This window comes from Sceloporus occidentalis, unplaced genomic scaffold, assembly GCF_023333645.1.
Source record: "Sceloporus occidentalis isolate IW3139 unplaced genomic scaffold, rSceOcc1.0.p SCAF_5, whole genome shotgun sequence".
Classification (NCBI taxonomy): Eukaryota; Metazoa; Chordata; class Lepidosauria; order Squamata; family Phrynosomatidae; genus Sceloporus; species Sceloporus occidentalis.
Window position 1 is genome coordinate 3,084,973 of NW_028316985.1, and position 24,726 is coordinate 3,109,698.

The 24,726-nt window shown below is 43.9% G+C and overlaps 1 protein-coding gene across 3 annotated transcripts in view; it reads left to right on the plus strand.

Moving 5' to 3' along the window:
- AHCYL2 (adenosylhomocysteinase like 2) overlaps positions 1-24,010 on the plus strand; it is a 153,141-nt gene extending 129,131 nt beyond the window's left edge. For all 3 annotated transcript variants that reach the window (XM_089527389.1, XM_089527391.1, XM_089527390.1), the window contains exons 11-17: positions 342-412; positions 548-642; positions 4,790-4,888; positions 5,245-5,313; positions 9,529-9,607; positions 14,759-14,879; positions 16,721-24,010. In XM_089527389.1, the coding sequence (XP_089383515.1) occupies positions 342-412; positions 548-642; positions 4,790-4,888; positions 5,245-5,313; positions 9,529-9,607; positions 14,759-14,879; positions 16,721-16,727 (541 nt within the window). In that variant the 3' untranslated portion in view covers positions 16,728-24,010. The remainder of the gene's footprint in view (positions 1-341; positions 413-547; positions 643-4,789; positions 4,889-5,244; positions 5,314-9,528; positions 9,608-14,758; positions 14,880-16,720) is intronic.
- Positions 24,011-24,726: the final 716 nt, after the last annotated feature.

Consider the following 24,726-nt stretch of genomic DNA (forward strand, 5'->3'; position numbering starts at 1 on the left):
ACTGATGAAAATGCGCCAGTGCAGCTAGTATATAGAGAAGGTTCATCCATATTGTGTCAGCACAGAAGCTTCTAGTGGAAAGCTGGAGACTTTCTCTACCTGCACATTTTAGGAAGCTTTGCTCAGGGAGACAAAACTGTATTTGCAGTGAGCAGACTGGGAATTAAAATTTCAAACTGACCCCGTTCCTTTGAACACTCAGGGTCTGGCTCAGTTCTCTTGGTTCTCTGTCACCAGCTGCTAAAAGACACTGCTTTGGGTTGTCATTCCCAGTGGGTTGGGTTAAAGTTTCTGTTTCTGTTAGTCTTTAGATTTGAGAGATCTGTCTGCTTCTTTCGCAGCATGGATGGCTTCCGGCTTGTGAAACTGAATGAAGTCATTCGGCAAGTCGACATTGTTATCACCTGTACAGGTACATCTGGTACACTACATTGTTATTTACATGTAAAAATTATAACATGATAGGAAATTTGTATTCTGGTTGTTTTGGGACATGTAGACTGGGCCTATCCTTTATTGTATTACATACTCCCATTTTGCTTTACAGGAAACAAAAATGTAGTGACCAGAGAACATCTTGACAGAATGAAGAACAGTTGTATTGTTTGTAACATGGGACATTCCAACACTGAAATTGATGTGGTAAGCATGAGGCCTTCCTTTTTTCATTATCTGGTGAAGTAGGTTTAGAAAGAGCCTCACCAGCCTTCCATGCAGTACATTTTCAGGGATGTGGAAAGGTCACAGTTGTTTCACTCGTAGAGAATGGTCCCAAACTGAGAACAGTGTTGGAGCTGTTCTTTTCTGGGAATTAGATCTCTGGGAAACCTAGACATTTGTGTCATCCTGCTAAAAGATAGTATATGATATCTATACTTTGAAAGAAACACTACAACCAGAATCCTGTTGGTGTTTTATCCATACAAAAGTTCCTCTACAGAATAACGATAGCACTAACATTTCTATACTCCTTTATAGTGCTGAATACTCTTAAGTGGTTTACAGAGTGTTAGCCAAATGTCCCCAACAAACTGGGTACTCATTTTCTGACATATGAAAGAATGGAAGGCTGAGTCATCCTGGAGTCCTCGTGTTCAACTTGTGGTCTACTTGGACTCCAAGATCCCTTTCACATGTAGTCTCATTCTATCCTATATCTGTGCATTTTATTTTTCCGTCCTAAGTGCAGTACCTTACATTTCTCCGTGTTGGATTTCATTTTGTTAGCTTTGGCCCATCAGATGCATCTGGAATCCACAAAAGCTTAAGCTAGAAATTTATTTTTCTCAGTCTTAAAGGTGTTATAGGATTTCCTTGTATGTTTTGTTTCTTTGTTCACTGCATTTTTACTCCCTGCTTCACCCAAGGATCTCAGAGTCAAAGTTTTCCCTCTTCCCCATTTAATCTTTGGAAAGTTCTGTGAGATGTTTGAGGCTGAGATTGAAAATTTGAACCTAGATCTCCAGGTTCTGGACTGTTATTTACCACTATGGTAAACTGGGGCCTATTTATACTGCACAGTTAGAGCACAATAATTGGCAACATCTTGTAGAATTCTGTAGTTTGTAGTTTGGTAAGAATTGGAAATGTCCTTCCCTAAATTGCAAATCCCAGGATTCATAGGATGTTGCTATGGTAGTTGACGTGGAATATATCTCTCTATTTCTGTCATAAACAGCACACATGGACCTTTAAGTGAGCATAATGCAGATCTGAGCAGAAGTGGATAGTTCAAAAAGCAATCTAGCATCTTTGTATAAAATTGTCTTTGAGCTGAGGTTTATCTTTTGCATAGCAGCATCTCATCCATGCATTGGCACAAGCAGACAAGAAGACTTGTGTAGCTGTCTCTCTACCCAGTCCTTCCAAAACAGCACAGCAAGGAAGGCTCAAATGCTGTAGGTCCTGTTTCAGAGGAAGGAGCTGTGAAAGCCACCTCTGAGGATTCCTTGTCTAAGAAAATCCTATGAAATTCTTGGTTTGCCATAAGTCAACAGGCAGCTTGAATGCACATAAACAGACAGGGAAAGCTAACATTGATCCTTACTGATATCTAAAAGCAAGAGGCTAAAACATATCAGTCAGAAAGAAAGAAAGAAAGCATTTACTTTGTTCAGATATCTGCTGGCATGTCATTTTGTGTTCAGCTGCTAAGCAACCCCTGCAGCAAATAGTCCAAACTCTTTTGCCCTTGAGAGGTTCCATCAGCTCAGACTGTCCCCAAATGTCAGTGTCAGAGGTGAGTACTTGAGCCCTCAAGTGAGCTTCTTCTACCAGGCTTCTAGTGTTATCATTGTCCTTTGTGGAGCTAGGATACAACAAGGTGTGCCTCTGGTTTAGGCAATAGGGTGACAGCCGCAGCATTTCCCTGCCTCAGGTGTCTCCGTGACATTTCATTGTCCCACCACACTCAGCTCACAGAGGCTGCTTGTGTGTATTTTTAGGTGCCATGTTCTTCTCTGTTGGTGTTCCCACCCATCCTCAGTGCCAAGTATTGTTAATGCAGGCAAGCCCTTGCTTGTGAATAGGGCCTGGCCCAAACCTAGGGGTGAGAAATGGGTGGCCTGTGAAACACACATGACATTTGTGTGCCCCCCAGTGGCCCTCAGTGTCAGGAAAACAATCTGGAAGAAATTGCCTCTATATCCCCACAACATTGTATAACAGCCATGGGGGGATTTTATGGGGGGGAGGCTGTATGGGGGGCATGGGAGACATTTTTTTAAACAAGAAGTAGACTCGAAGTTGACTTCCAGGTCACTTCTTATTGTAAAAAAAAAAAAAAGCCCACTCGTGGGCCTAAAACAGCCTGGGAGACCCCCAAACATGGCAAGCTTGATCCTGTGCCTCCAAAAGGACATTGAGAGACAAAGGCCCGTTACACACGGGCACCCTAGGACGGACTCAGTCCGTGCTAGGGTTAGAAAGGGGCGTCTCTTCCAGACACCCCTAACCCTACCATGGACTGAGTCCGTAACAAATGGCGGCGGCCATTCCACACGGACGCCGCCATCTTGACGTAGCGGACACTCTGCATCTGCACACCGTGCCCCGGAAGTGGCGCCGCAAGTGTGCGACTACCGCCTCACGGCGTCTCTTCCGCAGCCCAGGAAGGAGCGCGATTTTCGTGCTCCTTCTCTGCAGCGTCTGGGAACCGCGCCGTTTGGCTGCTGCGGTTCCCGGACGCTGCAACCGGCGGCGGCGGTGGCAGACCGCCACTTCTCGGTAGTCTGTAACGGGCCAAAATTAATTTTTTTTGCAGGGGATGCAGCCCTCTGAGGTCTTCTGGAAGGTCAATGCTAACCCCAGACATTTGCCCTGCCGTGACCTAACTGAACGGGCTCTTTCTGCCAGACTGCAGAGGACTTGGTGGCATCTCACCAGCCTGCTTTCCCCATTTCCCACTTGTGAGTGTCAGAGTAGACTGCCAGGAGCAGTTTTCCTGGGTTGATTTTGTTACTACCAGCTTCCTAAAAGTCAATTTTATTTGTGTAGTGCTTTTGTGCAATTACTGCACAACCCACAATGACAGATCATCATATCAATTGAATTAATTTTAAAAAATGAAACCAAAAGGCAGCAAAACCATGCCAGAGCAATTTCAGGAACATTCAGATGCTAATATTTCATGACAAGAGCACCAGGACCAGCAGCACTTAAGTCACAGATCATTTACCCATCAGTGTTTTTGTTCTTCAGTTGGAGAAGTAGTAATGGGGGTGAGGAGAATAGTCACGACAGAAGGTAATAAAATTCATGTGCAGTTTGGAGAAAATGGATGGGGGCGGGGAGAAGTTGGAAAGTGGATAGGGAGAAGTCTGTTATAATACTAAAACTCAGTGGGGTCATCCAATGGAATTAATGGGTTGAGGAGTAAGGACGAAAAAAGCTCTTCGCATGACACAAAATGCCTTTTCCAAAGAGGCCCCAAGATCAAGGGTAGGTAGAAGGCTAACTTCCCCTGAAAATCTTGGAGAGCCAAACCACTGCCACACCTCCAGTTTTTTGGCCTCCAAATATCATCTTGGGACTATGGGGTCATTTCTGCTATGTTTTTACTTCCTCTAAGCTGATTTAGGACCAAGAGAAAGACTCTCCCACCCAACAAGAAGTGATTAGGAAGTTACTTTCGTTCACCTTCTCTTTTAAAGGGACCTAAAATGGTGTAGGGGGCTAAAACCAGAACATCATCCCACATCCCCAAGGGGGCATTTGGAGGCCAAAAACTAGTGGTTTGGAAAAAAAAAGGACCCTGGGAGGCACATGTGACCTTCAGACCATGTTTTGCCCACCCCTACCTTGGCTGAAGGGAGGGGAGACACATCATGGAGGTACAGAGGAACCTCCATGCTCAGGGTCGGCACTGTGTGTGTCTGTCGAGGGGTGTCTACTGTCAAACAAGAACTCCTCTATGCCCAGCCTGTTGGGCTCCCAGAAGCATCTCTCTGGCCTGGCCAGTGTGACAGTGAGGACAATGAACTACGTCAGCCTTCCCCAGCCTTGTGCATTTTAGATGTGTTGACTACCAATCCCAGAAGTGTAGCCATTGATTTAGTGGCTGAGGTTGATGGGAGTTGCAGTCCAGGTTATCTGTAGGATTCTGGGGTTGGGGAAGTTTTGAGCTAACATAATTCCACAATGTCTCCCTCTAGACATCTGAAACCTCACTCAACCCGCAAAAAAGTGCTTCATTGCTTTAAAAAAGTATGTATCTCATTGGTTGCTATACTGCATAGTTGAAAGGCCCCTTGCTGTTTTTTAAAAGTCCTTCAAACCTCTTGTCTTTCAGGCTAGCTTGCGCACACCAGAGCTGACGTGGGAGAGGGTGAGGTCTCAGGTCGACCATGTCATTTGGCCAGATGGGAAGAGGATAGTGCTCCTGGCAGAGGTAAGGGGGCAGCAGGGGAGCCTGGTGTTAGGAGGAGGGCTTCTAGATAGGATGGTACCTACACAGCTAAGTGAGTACCAGCAGCTGCCTTCTCTGGTTTGGAGTCAGAAGGTGGCCATCTGATTATGTCAGCTGTCTGGGGGCAGGCCTAGCATACAACTAGAAACTCCTTGGGATGTTTCCTTTGTGGCTGAACTGAAGATGGCAGTGGCAGAGTCCACCTCTGTTTGGGCTTGCGTTTGTTGTTTCTGCCTCATGATGTGCGGAGGAGTCAGGTGCTGGTGGCCTTTTGCAAGTCAGAGTAATCTGCCAGTGGGGACGGCAGTGCTAAATGCAGACATACCTTTGCCTTTCAGGGACGCCTGCTGAACCTGAGCTGCTCCACGGTTCCAACTTTTGTGCTGTCCATCACTGCAACCACCCAGGTGTGTGGGTTAGTGGAGGGAAAGAAAGTGTTCAAGAAACAAAGCATTGCCTTTCTGGGTCAGATCACAGATCTTTTCATTTTAGCAGTCGTAATAATGGAGAAATTGTGGATTTGCCAGAGCTCTGCCAGAGAAAGTGAAATATCTCACAAACCTACAAATTCCAGAATTCCATATCATTGAGTCATGGCAGTTAAAGCAATGTCAAACTGCATTATTTTTGCAATGCAGATGAAGTCAAAGTCGATGTGGAATTTACTGCAAAGCTCCTTCAGTGTGCAGTTCCTAAGTTTTGGATAGTGTATGAAAGGAACTTCTTGATTAATTCTTTATGCTTCTGTCTCTTCCTCCTCAGTTTTTATTTCCTAAACTACAAAGTTCCATACGCATCATGCATTCTTCATTTGGAAGGTTTTGTACATACAGTGTGCCTGCGTTACATGCGGATGCATTATACGCGACTTTCAGCATACGCTGAAAGTGGTGAGGGAGCCACACAGGGCACAAGGGGTGGTGCGTCCCATTTAGATGAATGGGGCGTGCGCCTAAAGTGCGTGCGCACCACTGCGCCACCGTGCCGCTGCTGCATGCACAAGCCCCATTACTTTCAATGGAGCTCGAGCATACGCAGGGTTTTTTTTATGCAGGGGAGACCAGAACTGATCCCCCACGTAAAAAAAGGGTGCACTGTACTTTCCTCAGCTCTGTAAAATTCTTCTCAAGATGCAAAAGGGGTTTTGTATTGTACATAGCATTCTGGATGTGGCTGCCTTGTAAATGTATTCAAAGGCCATATGATACTGTATTTGTTTTTTCCAATTCCTTTCTCATCAGTTCCTAATACATAACCTGCCTTTGCCACAGAATGTGCCTTTGCCACAGTGAAGTTGCAGTAGTGCTCTTCACTCATTCCAGTGTGACCCCAACATCAATCTTCCTGAGCAGTCACAACCAATATAAACCCCTTAGCTGTGCATGTGAAGTTGGAATTCTCCCCACTCTCTCGCAGTCTGCTTCTCTTTTCTTACTTTACTTACCTATGTGCTGTTCCTTTATCCACTTGGGAGAGATTCTTTCAGAACTCTTCATGGTATGTATATGATTTTATCATCCTGAATAATTTGGTCTAGACAGTGAGCCAGAGAGGATGGTGAAAACCCCCTTAGGGTGTGGTAGAAGCTAGATTCAGGTCGCTAAGAGCACTAAAAGAGCCAGGCAGGCACTTAGTAGCAGCCATCCATATCTCTGCCAGCTTTTAGCTAAGCTAGACAGAGCATTACTCCATCCTGGAAGGTAGCATTTCCTTTGTACTATTACCATCATGAAAGAGAATGCAGAGTACAAGTAGCTCCAGCTATTTTTCTAGGTGGGTTCATTTACACAGGCTACATCTATGAGTAGTGGTCTCATTCCTCATTCCCCCTTCAGGGATGGAGGTTGGGTTTTTCCCACTTTTAGCTCACACCCTACATTTTGAAATCTCTGCCTATTACAGTCACATATTAGACTCTTTGGGCTGTTGAGGGTTTCCCACAGTTAAAGGGGACTAGGTGATGGAGAGGAGTAGGAATGTAATTCTTCACTAATTTTCTTCTCAAGGAATAATTCCAGCAGTTTTCTTCTTGGTGTGAGAAAGTCTTTGAAAACCATGCCATTTTTAATGTCTATTCTTAATTTGGGACTTACTCTGCACAAAATTTGCATGTGGTTGTTCTGTATAGAAAAGAATAATAATAATAATAATAATAATAATAATAATAATAATAATAATAATAAATTTATTTCTACCCCGCCCTTCCATAGATATGATCAGGGCGGCTTACAAAATTTAAAAACAGTACAATTGAAAAAGAAAATTCAAATATAAAAGTTAAAAACATTACTACAAAAAACAGGAACAGGAGATCAATAAAATACGCATGTCAAGGGCAAAGAAAAAGAAGAGTTAATTTACAGCAAAACCGGGGTCAAAAGGGGAAAAATAAGGGGCAGGAAAATAAACAATCTAACTAAGGCAGGAAGGCCAACCGAAATAAATACGTCTTCAGATTTTTCTTGAAGATAGCTGGTGAGGCGGCGGAGCGAAGCTCTGCGGGAGCTTATTCCAAGATGAAGGGGCAGCGATGGCAAAAGCCCTCTGAGAGGTCCGTACAAGGTTAGACCTAGGGACCTCCAACAGGTTTGTCCCGGATGTTCTGAGTGTGCGGGGCGGATTATGTGGGGAGAGGCGGTCCTCCAAGTACCCTGGGCCCAAGCCATTTAGGGCTTTATAGGTCAAAACCAACACCTTGTATTGAGCTCGGAAGCGAATAGGCAGCCAGTGAAGATCTTTTAGAATAGGTGTTATATGGTCTGACCTGGAACTACCAGCGACCAGTCTGGCTGCCATGTTCTGCACCAATTGCAGCTTCCGGGTTTGGTACAAGGGTTGCCCCATGTAGAGCGCATTGCAGAAATCCAATCGAGAGGTTACCAAAGCATGTACAACAGATTCAAGGTCCTTACGGTCCAGGTAGGAACGCAGCTGGCATATCAGCCGAAGCTGATAACAAGCACTCCTGACCGTCGCATCCACCTGAGAAGTCAGCTGGAGCGACGAGTCAAGGAGTACACCCAAGCTGCGCACCGAGTCCTTCAGGGGGAGCGTGACCCCGTTCAGAACCGGGTGACAGATCTCACTACCCGAAGCCGGGGAACCTATCACCAGTACTTCCGTTTTCCCTGGATTCACACTGAGTTTGTTCTCCCTCATCCAGCCCATTACCGACGCCAAGCAGGCATCAAGAGGAGAGATGCCATCCTTAGTTACTGCATCAGTCGGAGACATAGAGAAAACTATCTGGGTGTCATCAGCGTACTGATAACACCTCGCCCCATGTCTCCGGATGATCTCTCCCAGCGGCTTCATGTAAATGTTAAATAGCATAGGGGACAAAATCGCTCCCTGAGGGACACCAGATGTCAGGGCCCTCCTATCGGAGCGACAGTCCCCCAGCTCCACCATCTGGGATCTGCCCGAGAGGTAGGAACGGAACCACCGCAAAGCAGTGCCCCCGATTCCCAACTCCCTCAGGCGTCCCAGAAGGATACCATGGTCGATGGTATCGAAGGCCGCCGAGATGTCCAAGAGCACTAACAGGGACACGCTCCCCCTGTCCAATTGATAACATGCAATTTCCTGCACAGAGAATTGACATTTTTGCACAGAAATGTGCACAGATCTATGAATAGAAATGCTAACTTCTGTGAAGTAAATGCTGTAATTTGGGATTATTCTGTGCAAAAGTTGTACATGGTTGATTTACATGAGAAACAGCCTTTTCTGCATCAAATCACCCACATATTTCTGTGTAAAAATGTTACTTTTGTACAGAAAATGCTTTTTCTCATACAGAAAATGATGTTTTCTGCAGTGAGGATTCTCATCAGTCCAGGATTCTTCTCATCAGGTTTTTCGACCATTTTTGACTATTTTCTTTTGCAGTTTTTCAAATATTTTCAAATATTCTTTGCATTCCTAGTGAAGACACTGAATTTTTTTTTGGTTGGAAGGCAGAGAGTGGTTGGTTTGCTATTCCTGTTTCTTGCATCAGAAATGGGCAAAAGATGTCCACTGCCAGTGGTCCAAATAGCTACTGATACTGGATTTGTCTTTTCCTGGCACATTTAGGCCAGCTGGCTTCTGGTTTCCATCTGTAGGCACACCGCCGCCAGTGGCTGACTTCATTTTATGGGGTATGGGAAGGTCAGGAGAGGTGGGGTGTAAAGGATGGAATATTTATCACCTATTTATCCTATTGCTCTGATCACCAAACTTTGGAGGATTGTAGTTTAATCCCAGCAAAATCTCCCAGCGTGGAAAACACAGCTCACTAGTTATATAAATTATATTTTATAAAAATATTTTGTAAATAGTCCCTAATCATTTACCTATTCATAATCCTATCTATGTTGACCACTTACAACCATCACAATACCATATTCTATCATACTTTATATTTTTTATGTCTGCACATTACACAATAGTAACAATAATTTATCCCCAATCCTTGCTTTCTGTGAGATGATATGAAAAAGATCTGGTTTTCAGGTAGAGTGCTAAATGAGAGGAACATCTGTTCTGCCTTTTGCCACTTTGTGTTCCAGTAGCCTTAAACACCAATGTGTGAATGGGTTGAAATGCTGCTTAACTGTGTTTTTCTTCTTCTTTTCTAGGCCCTGGCCCTGATAGAGCTCTACAATGCACCGGAAGGACGCTACAAGCAGGATGTGTACCTGCTTCCGAAAAAAATGGGTAAGCCACATATCCGATGATTCCTGAAGTGTACCTCTTAAATATGACTTCTTTTATGGGTCACAAGAATGAGAAAAAATATTGGAGAATAGCTCTTAATCTAATAACTGCAGCCAGAATTCTGCTGGCAAAAAATTGGAAAAACAAAAGTATACCAGACATGGAAGACTGGATTCAAAAAGTGTTGGATTTAAAGGAAATGGACAGACTAACTATGATAATTAAGAATAAAGAAAAAGAATATAAAGAGTGGGAAACTGTGGACAATTTCCTGAAATTAAATCGGAATATATAAAAGTAGAACAGAGATAGATCGTTTATGGTCATAATATGTGTGTAAAAGGATGAAGAATAAGATCATAAGAAGAAAAGAAGGAAAAAATGTTTATTAATGGATAGAGAAGTGATATGAGCAGAAAAGCAAGGATGCATTGCATATGGTTTATAAAACACTGTAGTGGCACGGAACAACGAATAATAAGATGTAAATAGATATAGTGTAGAAATTGTAGATATGTATGTATATTTGTGTTTGTCATAGTTTGACAGAGAGGTAACAAGACAAATAGTGCAAGGACCCAACAGTGGAGGCAAAAGAACTTGCACAGGCAGCAAGTAAAGGGAACACATGGTCTTCGATGCCTCTACACTAATGCACAGAGCATGGGAAATAAGCACGATGAACTTCAACTCCTAGTACAACAAAGCAAATATGATATAATAGGCATCACTGAAACCTGGTGGGATGAGTCTCATGGTTGGAATGTGGAAATAGGGGGGTATAACCTTTTCAAGAGAAACAGGCCAAACAGGAAAGGAGGAGGAATAGCCCTACATGTCAGGGACAGTTACACCAGTGAAGAGATCCAGGACATCAATCCTGGAAGTCAGGTGGAGAGCATCTGGATAAAAATTAAAGGGCAGGGAAACAACAAGGATGTTATGGTGGGAGTCTACTACAGACCCCCAAGTCAGACGGAGGAATTGGATGATGCCTTTCTAGAACAGATGACCACACACTCAGAAAGGAGAGATGTAGTAGTGATGGGTGACTTCAACTGCCCTGATATTTGTTGGAAGTCAAAAGCCAGATCCTCAAGGTCTAGTAAATTCCTCACTTGCCTTGGAGACAATTTCATGGTCCAAAAGGTGGAAGAGGCAACAAGGGGATCAGCTATTTTAGATCTGATCCTAACCAACAAGGATGACTTGGTTAATGAAGTGCAAGTGGTGGGATCCTTAGGTGGAAGTGACTATGTTCTCCTGGAGTTTGTTATACAGTGGAAAGGAGAAGCCAGACATAGTCAGACACGCATCCTAGACTTTAGGAGAGCGGATTTCAGTAAACTTAGAGAAATACTGGGGGCGATCTCATGGTCAGGAATACTAAAAGAGAAGGGAGTTCAAGATGGATGGGAGTTTCTCAAAAGGGAGATACTGAAGGCACAAATTAAAACAGTTCCAGTGAGAAAGAAAAATGGGAGGTGTCTCAAGAAACCAGGATGGATGACTAAGGAACTTTCAGCTCAGCTAAATTTTAAAAGGAACATGTATAAGAAATAGAAAAATGGGGAAATCACCAAAGAGGAATTCAAAGAAATAGCTAGCATGTGTAGAGATAAGGTCAGAAAAGCTAAAGCGCAGAATGAACTCAGGCTTGCTAGAGAGGTTAAGAACAACAAAAAGGGCTTTTTTGGATATGTCCGCAGCAAGAGGAAGAAGAAGGAAATGGTAGGGCCACTGCGTGGAGAAGATGGCAAAATGCTAACAGAAGACAGAGAAAAGGCAGAATTACTCAACACCTTCTTTGCCTCAGTCTTCTCAGAAAAGGCAAAGGGAGCTCAACCTGAGGATAATGGAGCAGAGGACAGAATAAGGGAATTTCAGCACAAAATAAGTAAAGAGAGAGTACAGGAATACCTGTTTAACCTAAATGAATTTAAGTCTCCAGGACCAGATGAGCTACATCCAAGGGTATTAAAAGAGCTGGCAAATGTAATATCGGAGCCATTGGCAATAATCTTTGAAAACTCCTGGAGAACAGGAGAAGTCCCAGCAGACTGGATGAGGGCAAACGTTGTCCCCATCTTCAAAAAGGGGAAGAAAGAGGATCCCAACAATTATCGTCCAGTTAGTCTGACATCAGTTCTAGGAAAGATTCTGGAGCAGATCATTAAACAGAGAGTCTGGGAACATCTAGAAGGCAATGCCATCATCACAAAAAGTCAACACGGGTTTCAGAGAAACAAGTCATGCCAGACAAATCTGATCTCTTTCTTTGATAAAATTACCAGCTTGGTAGATGAAGGGAATGCTGTGGATATAGTATATCTTGATTTCAGTAAGGCCTTTGACAAGGTTTCCCATGACATTCTTGCAAACAAGCTTGTAAAATGTGGGCTAGACAAGGCAACTGTTAAATGGATTTGTAACTGGTTGACCGGACAAACCCAAAGGGTGCTCAACAATGGCTCCTTTTCATCCTGGAGAGAAGTGACCAGTGGGGACCCACAGGGCTCTGTCCTGGGCCCAGTACTGTTCAACATCTTTATCAATGACTTGGAGGAAAAAATTGGGGGAATACTTATCAAATTTGCAGATGACACCAAATTAGGAGGAATAGCTAATACTCCAGAGGACAGGATCAAAATTCAAAATGACCTGAATAGACTAGAAAGCTGGGCCACAGCTAACAGAATGAACTTCAACACAGAGAAATGTAAGGTACTGCACTTAGGGCGAAAAAATGAAATGCACAGATATAGGATGGGGGACACCTGGCTTAAGGAGACAACATGTGAAAGGGATCTAGGAGTCCAAGTAGACCACAAGCTGAACATGAGTCAACAGTGCGATGCGGCAGCTAACAAGGCCAATGCGATTTTAGGCTGCATCAATAGAAGTATAGTGTCTAGATCAAGGGAAGTCATAGTGCCACTATATTCTGCTCTGGTCAGGCCCCACCTGGAATATTGTGTCCAGTTCTGGGCGCCACAATTCAAAAAGGACATTGAGAAACTGGAGCGTGTCCAAAGGAGGGCGACTAAAATGGTGAAAGGTCTGGAAACCATGCCCTATGAGGAATGCCTTAGGGAGCTGGGTATGTTTAGCCTGGAGAAAAGAAGGTTAAGAGGTGATATGATAGCCCTATTTAAATATTTGAAGGGATGTCATATTGAGGAGAGAGCAAGCTTGTTTTCTGCTGCTCCAGAGACTAGGACCCGGAGCAATGGATGCAAGCTGCAGGAAAAGAGATTCCACCTCAACATTAGGAGGAATTTCCTGACAGTAAGGGCTGTTCGACAGTGGAACAAACTCCCTCGGAGTGTAGTGGAGTCTCCCTCCTTGGAGGTCTTCAAACGGAGGCTGGATGGCCATCTGTCGGGGATGCTTTGATCTGGATTTCCTGCATGGCAGGGGGTTGGACTGGATGGCCTTTGCGGTTTCTTCCAATTCTATGATTCTATTCTATAGTATGTTATTGTATGTCTTATATGTTATTGTTGGATAATAAAAATTTTAAAAAATTTAAAAAAAAAGTAGGAAGATGGGTGTAAAAACTTGCTCCATGTCACTGGTTCCTTCAACACCTGGATCCAGTAGACCTGGGGGATGGAGAGTCCCCTGGTGAGGTGCAGTGAGGAGGTCTGTGAAGGCAAAAGTGAAATAGGAAAAACTGTAATTTAGAGGTAGACCACCAGTGTTGCATGCAGAAGAGTCCAGGTTCAATCCCCAGAATTTCCAAGTGGGGCTACATGAAGAAAGGCTGTGAATCATAGAATCACATAGTTAGAAGAGACTCCAAGACCCATCCAGTCTAGCCCCTTTCTGACATGCAAGAATGTACTACCAACATACTCCTAACAGATGGCCATCCACCTTCACTTTTAAAAAAGCCCAAAGAAGGAGACTCCACTACTCCAAGGCAGTGTATTCCACTGTCAAACAGCTCTTAACCTTAGGAAGTTCTTCCTAATGTAGGTGGAATTTTTCCCCCTGTGGTTTGAACCATTGCTCTGGGTCCTATTCTCTGCTGCAGCAGAAAACAAGCTTGCTCCATCGTCAATATGACACCCTTTCAAATACTTAAATAGGGCTCTCATGTCACCCTTAAGCTTCTCTTCTCCAGCTTAAACCTACCCAGCTCCCTAAGCTTCTCGTCATAGGGTTTGGTGGTTTCCAGACCTTTCACCATTTTGGTTGCCCTTCTCTGGACATGCCCCAGCTTGTCAACATCCTTTTTAAATTGTGGTGCCCAGAACTGGACACAGTGATTTCAGGTGAGGTCTGACCAAAGCAGAATAGAGTGGCACTATTACTTCCCTTGATATGGAGACTATGTTGGACAGAATAGTTGACCTGGGGGTAGAGAAATCTCTTCCCACTGTACAGTTATAGCATCTTGTCCCCAATTTAACTTAATGATGTTCCAGCTTGTGTCAATATCCTTCTTTAATTGTGGTGCCCAGAACTGGATGCAGTATTCCAAGTGAGGTCTGACCAAATCAGAATAGAGTGGCACTATTACTTTGCTTGACTAAACACTACACTCGTATTGAAGCTGCAGCTGAGTCCAGTGGAGAAGACCTATATTCTGGTGCTTCCATAAGCCATGGGCACTGCTGATAGCTGCTCTCAGTCCATGACACACGTGGCTCAACTCAGAAGATGAGGTAGTTTGCCACCCTGGCATTGCACCCAATAATGCACCTTACAAAACTCAAGTTTTCTAGAGTGTCCAAGTGCTCTCCTGCCTAGTACTACAAGCCAAGCAAAAGCAAGGGCCCTTTAAGGGTCGTGCCAGGAAGAAAGTCTGCCTTCCCTTGGGGACTGATTGAGCTAAGTGCCAGAGCCAAATTAATCATTAAATTAGGTTGGATTTTGTCCACTGCCATCAGCCAGTGTTCCAGGATATTTCCCAAATAAAATAGCATCACCCAGTTTCTAATCCTCTCGTTCAGTCTTGTGGTGAGAAACCTATTGTCTCTGAATATGAATGTTGGTTTTCTGATTATACCTCATCTCTCTTGAGACTGTCTTGAGCATTTTCTGGTACAAGTGCTGGTGACTTCATTTCCATACATACAGTTGCATGGTGAGAGGTTTGGGAACTGTAGCTCTGCTAATGCAATGTTCTCTTTTCTGTCTCAGATGAGTATGTGGCAAGCCTTCATCTCCCAACGTTTGACGCACACCTGACAGAGCTCTCGGATGAACAAGCAAAGTACCTGGGGCTGAACAAAAATGGACCTTTCAAACCAAACTACTACAGGTACTTGCCTTTCGTTCAAATATAAAATAAAAGAAATTGTAGGACACACATCCAACCCCACCTGCCAGGATAGTTTCCCCATGCAAATGTCTGCCCCCACAAATTGACAGTAATTTTCTTAGGAACCTCTGTGATTTCCCCTGTGGCTTTGGAGTGGAAGAAGGAGGAGAGAGTTTTCACATTCTTCTTGTGCTTTCCCATGGGAAAGTTAAGTGGACACCCCTTGTGAAGCAATCAGTTGAGGGTGTCTCCAAGTGCCCAAGAACACTTAAAGACCAACCAAGCTGCACAGTAATTCTGGAACTCCATGCTGAGGCACATTGGCATGCCATGAGAAAGGGATCAAATGAATGAAAGCACTTCTGAAGCCAAACTACCACTGACAGGGGAATCCTCTCTCCTGGGTCTGTCTTTGTTTCACCACCTCTGCCTGTCCCTGTCTCTTTCCACTAAGGCCTTGATGAATAAGTGATTCTATCCTGTCTGAGGTTTGGCACTTGGGCATGACAGAATTGCCACCAATGTGTGGAACCTGCATACTGCTTCTGTGTGTGAGCTGTTGCTGTGAGATTTCCCTTTCCAATAAGGAAACCATCCCAGATCAAGACCTTTCTTAGAAACACCGAGAGGTGATGCTTTTTCTTTTGTTATTATTTGCCTTAAAAAGGTTTTTATAGTAACTCTCTGAATGAGAGGCCTCCAAGATTCCTAGTCATCAGCTGCCCTGCTCAGGTCTTGCAAACTCAGCCACGACAACCATGGCTTCCTTGATGGAATCAATTCACCTGTCAGGCTCCTTCCCTCTTTTCTACTGCCTTAACTTTACTGAGTATTATCTTCTACCAAGCTGCTTCTTACACTTTCAAAGTAAACAAACATGCTTCCCATTTCTTTTGGGGGCGAAAAAGGTGCAACCACTTCTAAGCAGAAGTTCAGCCCCCCAAAAAAGTTGGGCAATTGGTTCATGCAAATAGAAACCCAGCTGTGACCTTCATGTTCATATCTTGTTTGACAGTGCATAACAAATTCCAATGTGCTGGAAAATCAGGAGTTTTCTTGAAGCCTTAGGCTGGATGGTTTTGAAACTGATGGTATGTGAACTGGCAATGAGACAGAAACAGTGTATAGTGAGTGCTTACATATTTGGCCAATTCATCTTTGTTCAAGGGTGCACAAGGTTCCCAGTTATGCCAAGCATAGGTGAAGATGGCACTCTGCTTAGCTCTGAGCAAAGGCTGAGTTTTCCACTGTAACCTAATGGTATGTAGCAAACTGACAGAGGGAATTCCTCAACTGCAAAAATCTAACTGAGCAGTGAAGCCACCTGACTCTCCTAGTTCATTGCTGCCCCAATGCAGCAATTCCAGCAGTTCAAGCTAAATTAACGGTGAACAGCAAGTAAGCTAATTAGCAAGTAAGCTATCCTTAGTTTGGGGTGAGAATGGGAAGTGATGCTGGTGGAACCTGACCACCTCCTAAGTCTCATCATTACAGCTTAATAGACTTCACAATGCCACTGGGAGGCACAGAATTGGCAGGTGCTTGCCAGCAGAGCTTATTTGAAACACATACATTTCTTATCTAATTTATGTGCCTTACTCTCTTTCTCTCTTTTGGAGATAGCATGGCTCAGCTGAAGGTGATCAGACCAGTTTGCAATGGGCAGGAGAGGGAGGGGGCTGGTGGTAGAAATGGAGCAACTCTTCCAAACCCTGGGAGACAAATGTAAAAGCGCACTGTGTGAATCCCTTTCCCTCTCTCCCTCCTCACAAGAGGGAGAGGCAAGCAGAGTGGATGCCTTTGGTTGACCCAGATTTTTTCTGATTTTTTTGTCCAAACAGGTATTAATTCCCTGTGATGGTAGCTGGACGGATGGGAAAGAACCAGGATCTCTCTCTTGGCTACTGTACAGGATGAACCAGGACAAGCTTCTCAATTTAGAACCCAGCTTGCTGCCGTAGTACACCGCGTGTGTTAGGTTATTTATTTATTAAACTAGAATACTGTAAATGCAGCCTCTGCCACTGGTGTTTTTTAAACTGCCACAGGACTGTGAGAAGATGGACTTGGGTTGTTTTTGAGGGTGGGGTGGGAGTGAAGGGCTGTAGTTGGGGACTGGGGGAGAGAGAGAGTTTAGAGGCAAGCGCATTTGACGGCAGACTTTGTCAGCTTTCGAGCAGTCTTGTTATCACTGTTGTGTCTAGTCCTATGTACGGCAGGGAGTTGGAGGAAAAGTCCGATGGGAGCGGAAGCAAACCATCAAGGGCACTCTTGAGCTCCTTGGCCTCTTTCTTCTTTCCAAGCCACAGCGGTTGGCAAAGCAGCTGCAGATTCACAGGGAAATTTGGAGCCACCCCTGCTGCTTTGAAACGGAAGTCTCAAAGAGTTTCTTTTGCTCCATGCTGCTGCTATGACAGTTCCAACCTCATTGTGGGAAACTCTGTTCTTAACATGGCTACTTGTAGGCTGGAGTGGGGATGGGGTGGGTGACTGGGAGTCTTTTAGGAAGCAGTACAGACAAGATATGTCACACCTGCACACCTTGCTGGGGTTTTCCAGAGACTTATGGAACTAGCCCTGTGTTGGTCAAAGATCCTTGTTGAGCTTCAGTGCCAGTTTTGCAAATGGGCAAATAATTTGGTCAGCTCCTTTCTTTTCCAAACCTGCCAAAGCTCTCTTCTGGCAAGGATGCTGCAGGGTTGGGATGTCACACACGATGGCATGCTGTTACATTGTCCAAACAGCATTGTTTGACCATCACTCCTTGCCTTTCATTCTCTTCTCAGATTGCAAACCCACCTTTCTAGCGCCATTGTGGAACAGCGCCACACAGCAGAGAGAAGGACACCTCTCCCTTGGGCTCTTCTTGGCTCACAGTCTTTTTCTCTGTGTGAAAGGATTTCAGCCTTTGTTCCCAAATTGCTTTTCTGGAAATCTTTTCCCTTTGGTGATTATGTATTGTGTTTTAAACATTTCAAACATCTCAGTGGAAAATTTGTTTGCCCAAATTTATTGTTCCATTCTTCCTCAAGGTTGAGCAAGTTCTAGTCATGCAAACTGAATGGGGATGTAGTTTCATCAATGGAATGTTTTCCCCCAGATTTTAGGCATGATCCAGTGGGGGTATCTCCTCCTGTACAAAACACTTTGAATAATAGACTCAGAGAATTGGAAGGAACCCCCAAGGACATTTAGTCCAATCCCCTGCCAATTCAGGAATCAGGAGCTAAGGCAGCCCTGAGAGGTGGCCACCCAGCCTCTGTTTAAAAAGCTCCAAAGGAAGAGAGTCTACCAGCTTCAGAGGTAATTTGTTCCACTGTAAAGCTCCTCTCACAGTTTTGAAACATGTGGAGGAAGTTCTTTCTGATGTTTAATTTGAATCCACTGGTTGTGGTTCTCTCCCCTGGAGCAACAGAAACAGGCGTGTTTTGCTTTTCCTGGGCCTGCACACACCCTGTCCATTTAAGATGTATCTGGCTCAGGAAATGTTTTCGCTAGGATGTGTTCATTGTATCTTGAAGCTGTATGAAAGGGGTGGAAAATACAGCTGTGTTCCTTTGTACAGGTGAATAATGTGCAAACGTCAGTGGAAACACCCTCTGACTACGATAGCAGACATTTTAGGGAGCTGGTCACAGTTGTATCTGAAGAATCCCCTTTGCACTGTTGCATTGTCCTCATGTCTGGAAGAGCTTGGAAAAAGTTGGATTTTAGACCACATAACCATGCTGACGGGGGATTCTCTTTTAACCCCAAAAATATTTTTTCTCAAGTTCAGGATGTTTCCAGCTTCCTGCTCAAAGGGAACTGGCAATTCAGCATTTGAATCACTGTCAAGGCAGGAAATTGTCAGGCAGGAAATTAGGAAGAAAAGAAACAACATGGGTGTATTTATACTGTAGAAATAATGCAGTTTGACACTACTTTTAAGTGTTGTAGCTCCATCCTCTGGAATCCTGGGGTTTGTAGTTTTACACAGTCTCTAGCCTTCTCTGCCAAAGAGTGCTGGTGCCTCACAAAACTACAAATCCCAGGATTCTATAGGATGGAGCCATGGCAGTCCAAGTGGTGTCAAGCTGCATTATTTTTACCGTGTAGATGCATCCGTAGTAGAAGTAACTGTAAATATCACCCTCCCATTTGAGTCTCTGAAGTTTTGGAGCACTCTCAAAGACTCAGAGAGCACCTCAGGGTGCATTCAGAGCAAAACCTGTTCTTGCAGACACTTTTCCTTTTACTATTCTTTGCAAATACCCTGGATCCATTAGCCACCTGGCATTAATGCTTCAGGTGTTTTGTTTTTATTTTAAATCTATTCAGAATTGGCAGTATTACACATGCAAACCTCTACCCACCAGAAAAAGTTGATTTCACTTTCCCAGAAAAGAGGGTGTGGTGGGAAACGCCTTCAGATGGGATCATGAATTTAATCCCTGGGTTTTGGGTAATGTTATGGCTTCTACTAAAGAGAACTGGTGGCTCAAAACAGCATGGTATGTACTCTGAGGGCAAGGGAGCAAATTAACTATAAGGAACTTGAAAGCCAAAAGTTTTCACAATAGAAGAGGATGAGGCAGGTAGACCTGGAAGTGGCCACAGTTTGGAAGAATTACTTTATTGGACTGTAACTCCCAGGACTCTCTCCCAGCCAACATGGCCAGTTGGGATTCCAAAAAAGATAATATCAACATTTTCCAAGCTCTTGCCTGTAGGGCAGTGCAAATAGCAAAAGCTTGCGTTTCTTTGGAGAGCAACGTTCTTGTGCCTACTTGGCAGAAGAGGAAAGAGATGCTAGAGCGAAAATATCAACATTCCTTTCCATATTTCATTGGAGAGTGTAGTAGCTGCCTGTCTAATATTCGGGGGGGGGGGGGAGCTAGGTTTTCTTGATTTAATCACTAGGAAAGTTTAGCCCTGGCTGTGATATTTCTGCTAGTTGTGGCTGTGCGAGGTGTCTGGCTGTGTGACTGCCATCCATTGCAAAACGAGGATTTCTGTGTTTCAATGCCAGTTGTGACCTATGCAGGGAAAGCAATTTTGTTGTTTTTAATGCAAGCAGTGTTTGTTCTGTTGTTGTTGTTTTTAAAAAACCACATTGATTCTTTTTCTTCTCTAGTATAGTTTTCACCCTATGAACATCAGGCTGGTGTCTCTGGAGCTCAGGGCTTCGTACCTGGCAAGACATCGAAGTGAGGGAGCGTCATTAAGTAGCAAAGACGTTTTAGTTATATTTAGAATTTGGACCATGCTGCTAATGGAGATTCTATTTGTTTGAGTTACAAAATGGTGGAAGAAGAGATGCTTTGGCAAACAGACCCTGCGACCCAAGAAGAAGGGGTGGCATATGAAGATACTGGTCCCCCTCCATCGTAGATTTGCTAGTGACTGAATTGAGTGCTCCATATGGACTGCAGACTATCCAGACCTTGGGAACGTCATTTTTGGGGGGACTACAGTTCCTAGAATCCCCAGACAGCCATATGGATATTCTGCAGTCCATGTGGAGCAATCAAAATTGAGAGTTGTGGTTCCAAAGAATGGCCTTGCTGAGGTCATAGGTTGTCTTGGTAGCACTGTGTCATATTTGTTCACTAAAATTCCCATCGAAAAAAACATTCTTCCTTGTGTCTGTCATATGACACAATTGCAATCAGCCCTCCACATTTGTGACTTTTTGTGGATTTGATTAATACATTCGTTCTAGGATCGTAGAATCAGAGTTGGAAGAGACCACAAGGGCCATCCAGTCCAACCCCATTCTGCCATGAACTCTCAATCAAAGCATCCCCAACTGATGGCCATCCAGCCTCTGTTTAAAGACCTCCAAGGAAGGAGACTCACTACACTCTGAGGAAGGAATATGTTCCACTGTCAAACAGCCTTTACTGTCAGGAAGTTACTCCTAATGTTGAGGTGGAATCTCTTTTCCTGAAACTTGCATCCACTGTTCCATGCCCTATTCTCTGGAACAGCAGGAAACAAGCTTGCTCCATCCTCAATATGGCATCCCTTCATATATTTAAACAGGGCTATCATATCACCTCTTAACCTTCTGCAGGCTAAACATCCCTAGCTTTGAATCTCTAGATCCTCCAGCATAACCCAGTGGCCAGCATTAGCCAGATGTTGTGCTGGAAGGGCTAGAGATTCCTAGAGAAGTGTTCTCTCAGATTAAAAAAAGTGTTGGGGTTTTTTATTTGTGTTTTTTCCCATTTTCACGGGGCTCCTGCATCCCTAGCCCCAGTGAATGTGGGGGGGCCCACTGTATGGCACATTGGTTCCACTTTGACTTTCCTTGAAATCCTATGGAATCCTGGGATTTGTAATTTGGTAAGGTTGCTAGAATTGTGTTTGCTCGGTTGTTGGTTCGTGTATCTCTAATGCTTCACCAGACTATTTGGTGTTATTAGTTGCTTATTAGTTGCTATTGAATTGACTTCAGTTTATGGTGATCCTATGAATGAGAGACCTCCAAGGTGCTATATTTTCAACCAGTCTTGCAGATTCAGAGCAGCAGTGGCTTCCTCGACTGAATCAACCCACCTGTACCCCAAACTATTTAGAGATCCTAGGAATCCTGTAGAGTGCAGCCACAGCAGTTAAAGTGGGTTAAAAATGCTACAACTGTGCAGTGTGAATGAACTCCTGAGCATTAAAGGACAGGCTATAATTGTGAAATGTGAAAGGGACTCGGACTAAGTCAAGCAAGAGTTTGTCTCATCCTCTGAGCCTGGATCAAGTGACAATCAAAAAAGGTAGAGGCATATCTCATTAACAAAACCTCTGATAAAAGAATTCTTTTTACATAGTCTTTTATCCCTGCTCAGTTGCCTGTTTTTTCTCATCCTCTGTCTAGCTGGACGGTTTTTTGTGCTTCTTTGATAGCTGTGCTTCTCACCTTCTAATTTTCTTGATGTTGCTGGACATCAGTTCCCAGAATCTGCAGCCCACATGGCCGCTGGTGGGGGATTCTGGGAATTGAAGGCCAACACATCTGGAGAGCCAGAGGTTATGAATCCCCAGTTTAGAACAGAGTGATTCTCTTCTCTTTCTTTCTTTGGACTGGAACTCCAGGTTTCTCCAGCCAGCAAAGCTGGCTGAGGGTTTCTAAAACATGTAGTCCAAACCCCTTTTTGAGCTCTGATCCAGAAACACAATAGCTAATACTTATTATTGCAGTTGGGAAAGGCTCAATGCCTCCTGCTTAGAGGCTTCTCTATGAAGAAGTGTCTAGAGGTATAAGGAGGCTGTGTCCTGCTCTCAAAGTATACCTCTCCCACCCTTCAGGCCATTTTCTAAGACCTGTCACCACCTGCATGGGCTTGCCTGCCTCTTTGAAAAGCGATTGCAAGCCACCTTTAATGCCATGATTGAATCAGGCGTGAGATAGTAGAGGAAGGCACTTCTCTAAAACCAGGCACATTGTTATATGGCTTACCTACGTCTGTGAAAAAAGGAAGTCTTCTCTTCCTGAGCCTGCCTTTGTGTGCAGTATCACAGAATTTATAGAGCTAGAGGAGAGATCCACAGGAATACCTTAGTCCCCAGCTCCCAACCAGTGCAGGAGTCTACAGCAGGGATTCCTAAACTCTGGTCCTCCAGATATTTTGGACTTCAGCTCCTAGAAGTCTCAGCCATCTTGGCCAATGGTCTGGGATACTGGGAGCCAAAGTCCAAGACACCTGGAAGGCCAGAGTTTGGGAATAAACTGGTCTACATCAATCTAGTAAGAAGTGTTTTAAGGTCAGGATGAGGACTTGGAAGGATGTGCAGGTTTTGGATTACAGTTAGCCCTCCATAGCTACAGATTCTTTATCCACAGATTTAAGCATCCACAATTTGAAAATATTTAAATAAAATTTAAATTCCCAAAAGCAAACCTTGATTTTGCTATTCTACATAAGGAACACCATTTCACTATACCATTGTATTTCATGGGATTTGAGAATCCATGGATTTTGTTATCTAAAGCCCAGGTGGTGATACCAAGGGCCCCCTGCACACAGAATTCTGGGAGTCGTAGTTGGAAACCAACACACCTTTCCAAGCTCAGGCCAGAAAACAAAACAGTATGCTTTTTAGCAAATACTTGTTTAGGCAGAGGACATGAGTGTTGGGATCATCTTGTATTCTCCGTTTGCAAGGGGTGGAGCTGCCGTTGTGCTTTTGGGGCCAGGAACATGAAAGGAGGAATGTTTTGTGGCAAACAGTTTGGTGTAAGCAAAGAGGAGGAAGCTGGGATGTTCTCAGAGGACAAGCAGGGCTGCTGTTGACCATGCCAACTGAGCCGGCATTTGCGTCGGTTTGAAACAAAAAAATCACAGTGATCCCATTTTTCCCATGGCATCCTTTGTGGAAATTGTGCCATGGCAGTTTGGAGAGGAAGGAATCTTGTTGGGTGGAGCAGGGCTAAATGGGAATGGGAAACACAACCATTCCGCCCGTGTAACCCTAAAGGTGTGTTACCCAAAGTGTGTGTGGAGAGTGTGTGTGTATGTGTGTGTGTATGTGTCCGGTCACACACCAGTGTCTATCACTAGCTAGAGCGTGTGATGGTGCTGTCCTCATTTGTAAATTTGTTTATGGTAACCATTTTTTAAAGACAATATCTTGAGTTTAGGCGAGAGGGAAAGGAAGGAACATCCATCCGGGGAAAAGGGGGATTTTATTTTATTTTTTAAGAATCTTTTCTCCGTTTTCTGCTTTCTTTTTTTAAAAACCCTGTAAGCTTTTTTGCTCGCTCAGCTTTACCTAATCGATCTGGAATCGCCATACTCTGTGATCACCTCTAAATTTTAAACAGTGTATAATGTTTTTATTTTCTAGTGTTACATTTTAAAGATTCTTAAAAGGAAGAAAACAAAAGATAGGCAACACCAGCAAAAATAAATTACTAAATGAAATGGGGGAAATTGAGGTGTAAAAAGGAACCAACGATGAATTGTGTTCCGAATGTCAGGAACCAGGAAACAGAAATCACAAATTGTAATTCTCCAATAAAGACCTTTTAAAATAAAAGTCTGAGAGTATAATATTTTCAAAAGGATGTTTTAAATATTAAATGTCTGAGTGATTGTATTAGATCAGCAATAAGGACTCTGTAATCTCAAAAATACAAATAAAATCCTGAAAAATCCACACTGGGCTCTGAAGAGAGTGTTATTGAATGGTTGCTTTGTCACACTTAGATTGAGAGAGAAATGACCTGAACATCTTTGCTGGTCATTAGAGGAATCATAGAATCATAGAGTTGGAAGAGACCCCAAGAATGGCCACCCAGTCCAACCTTCTGCCATGCAGGAACTCTCAATCAAAGCATCCCTATTGACAGATGGCCATCCAGCCTCTGTTTAAAGACCTCCAAAGAAGGAGACTCCACCAGATTCCAAGGGAGCATTTTCCACTGTTGAATAGCTCTTTCTTTCAGGAAGTTCCTCCTAATGCTAAGATCCAGTCATTGCAATGCAGGGGGTTGGATTGGATGGCCTTTGGCGGTATCTTCCAACTCTAGGAATTCATGATTCCTCTAATCAGATTCCTGGAGTCCTTTGGATGTTTTAAAAACATCTCCTTTGGATGTTTTAAAACAGAGGCTGGATGGCCATCCATTGGAAGTGCTTTGATCATGTCTTTGGGCATCGCAGAATGGAGTGGGATTGGATGAACTTTGTGGTCCTTTCCAACTCTAGGATTGTGTGAAAGAGACCTCTTGGCCAAGAGAGAACCAAATACAAAATTGCCCCCAACCTTCCTATGGAGACAAGGGCAAAAAGATTTGGGTGGGATGTAGTGGGGTGTGTGGCCTTCAAGGGCCCCCCATGGGGCTAATGTAGCCCTCTTATTCCCA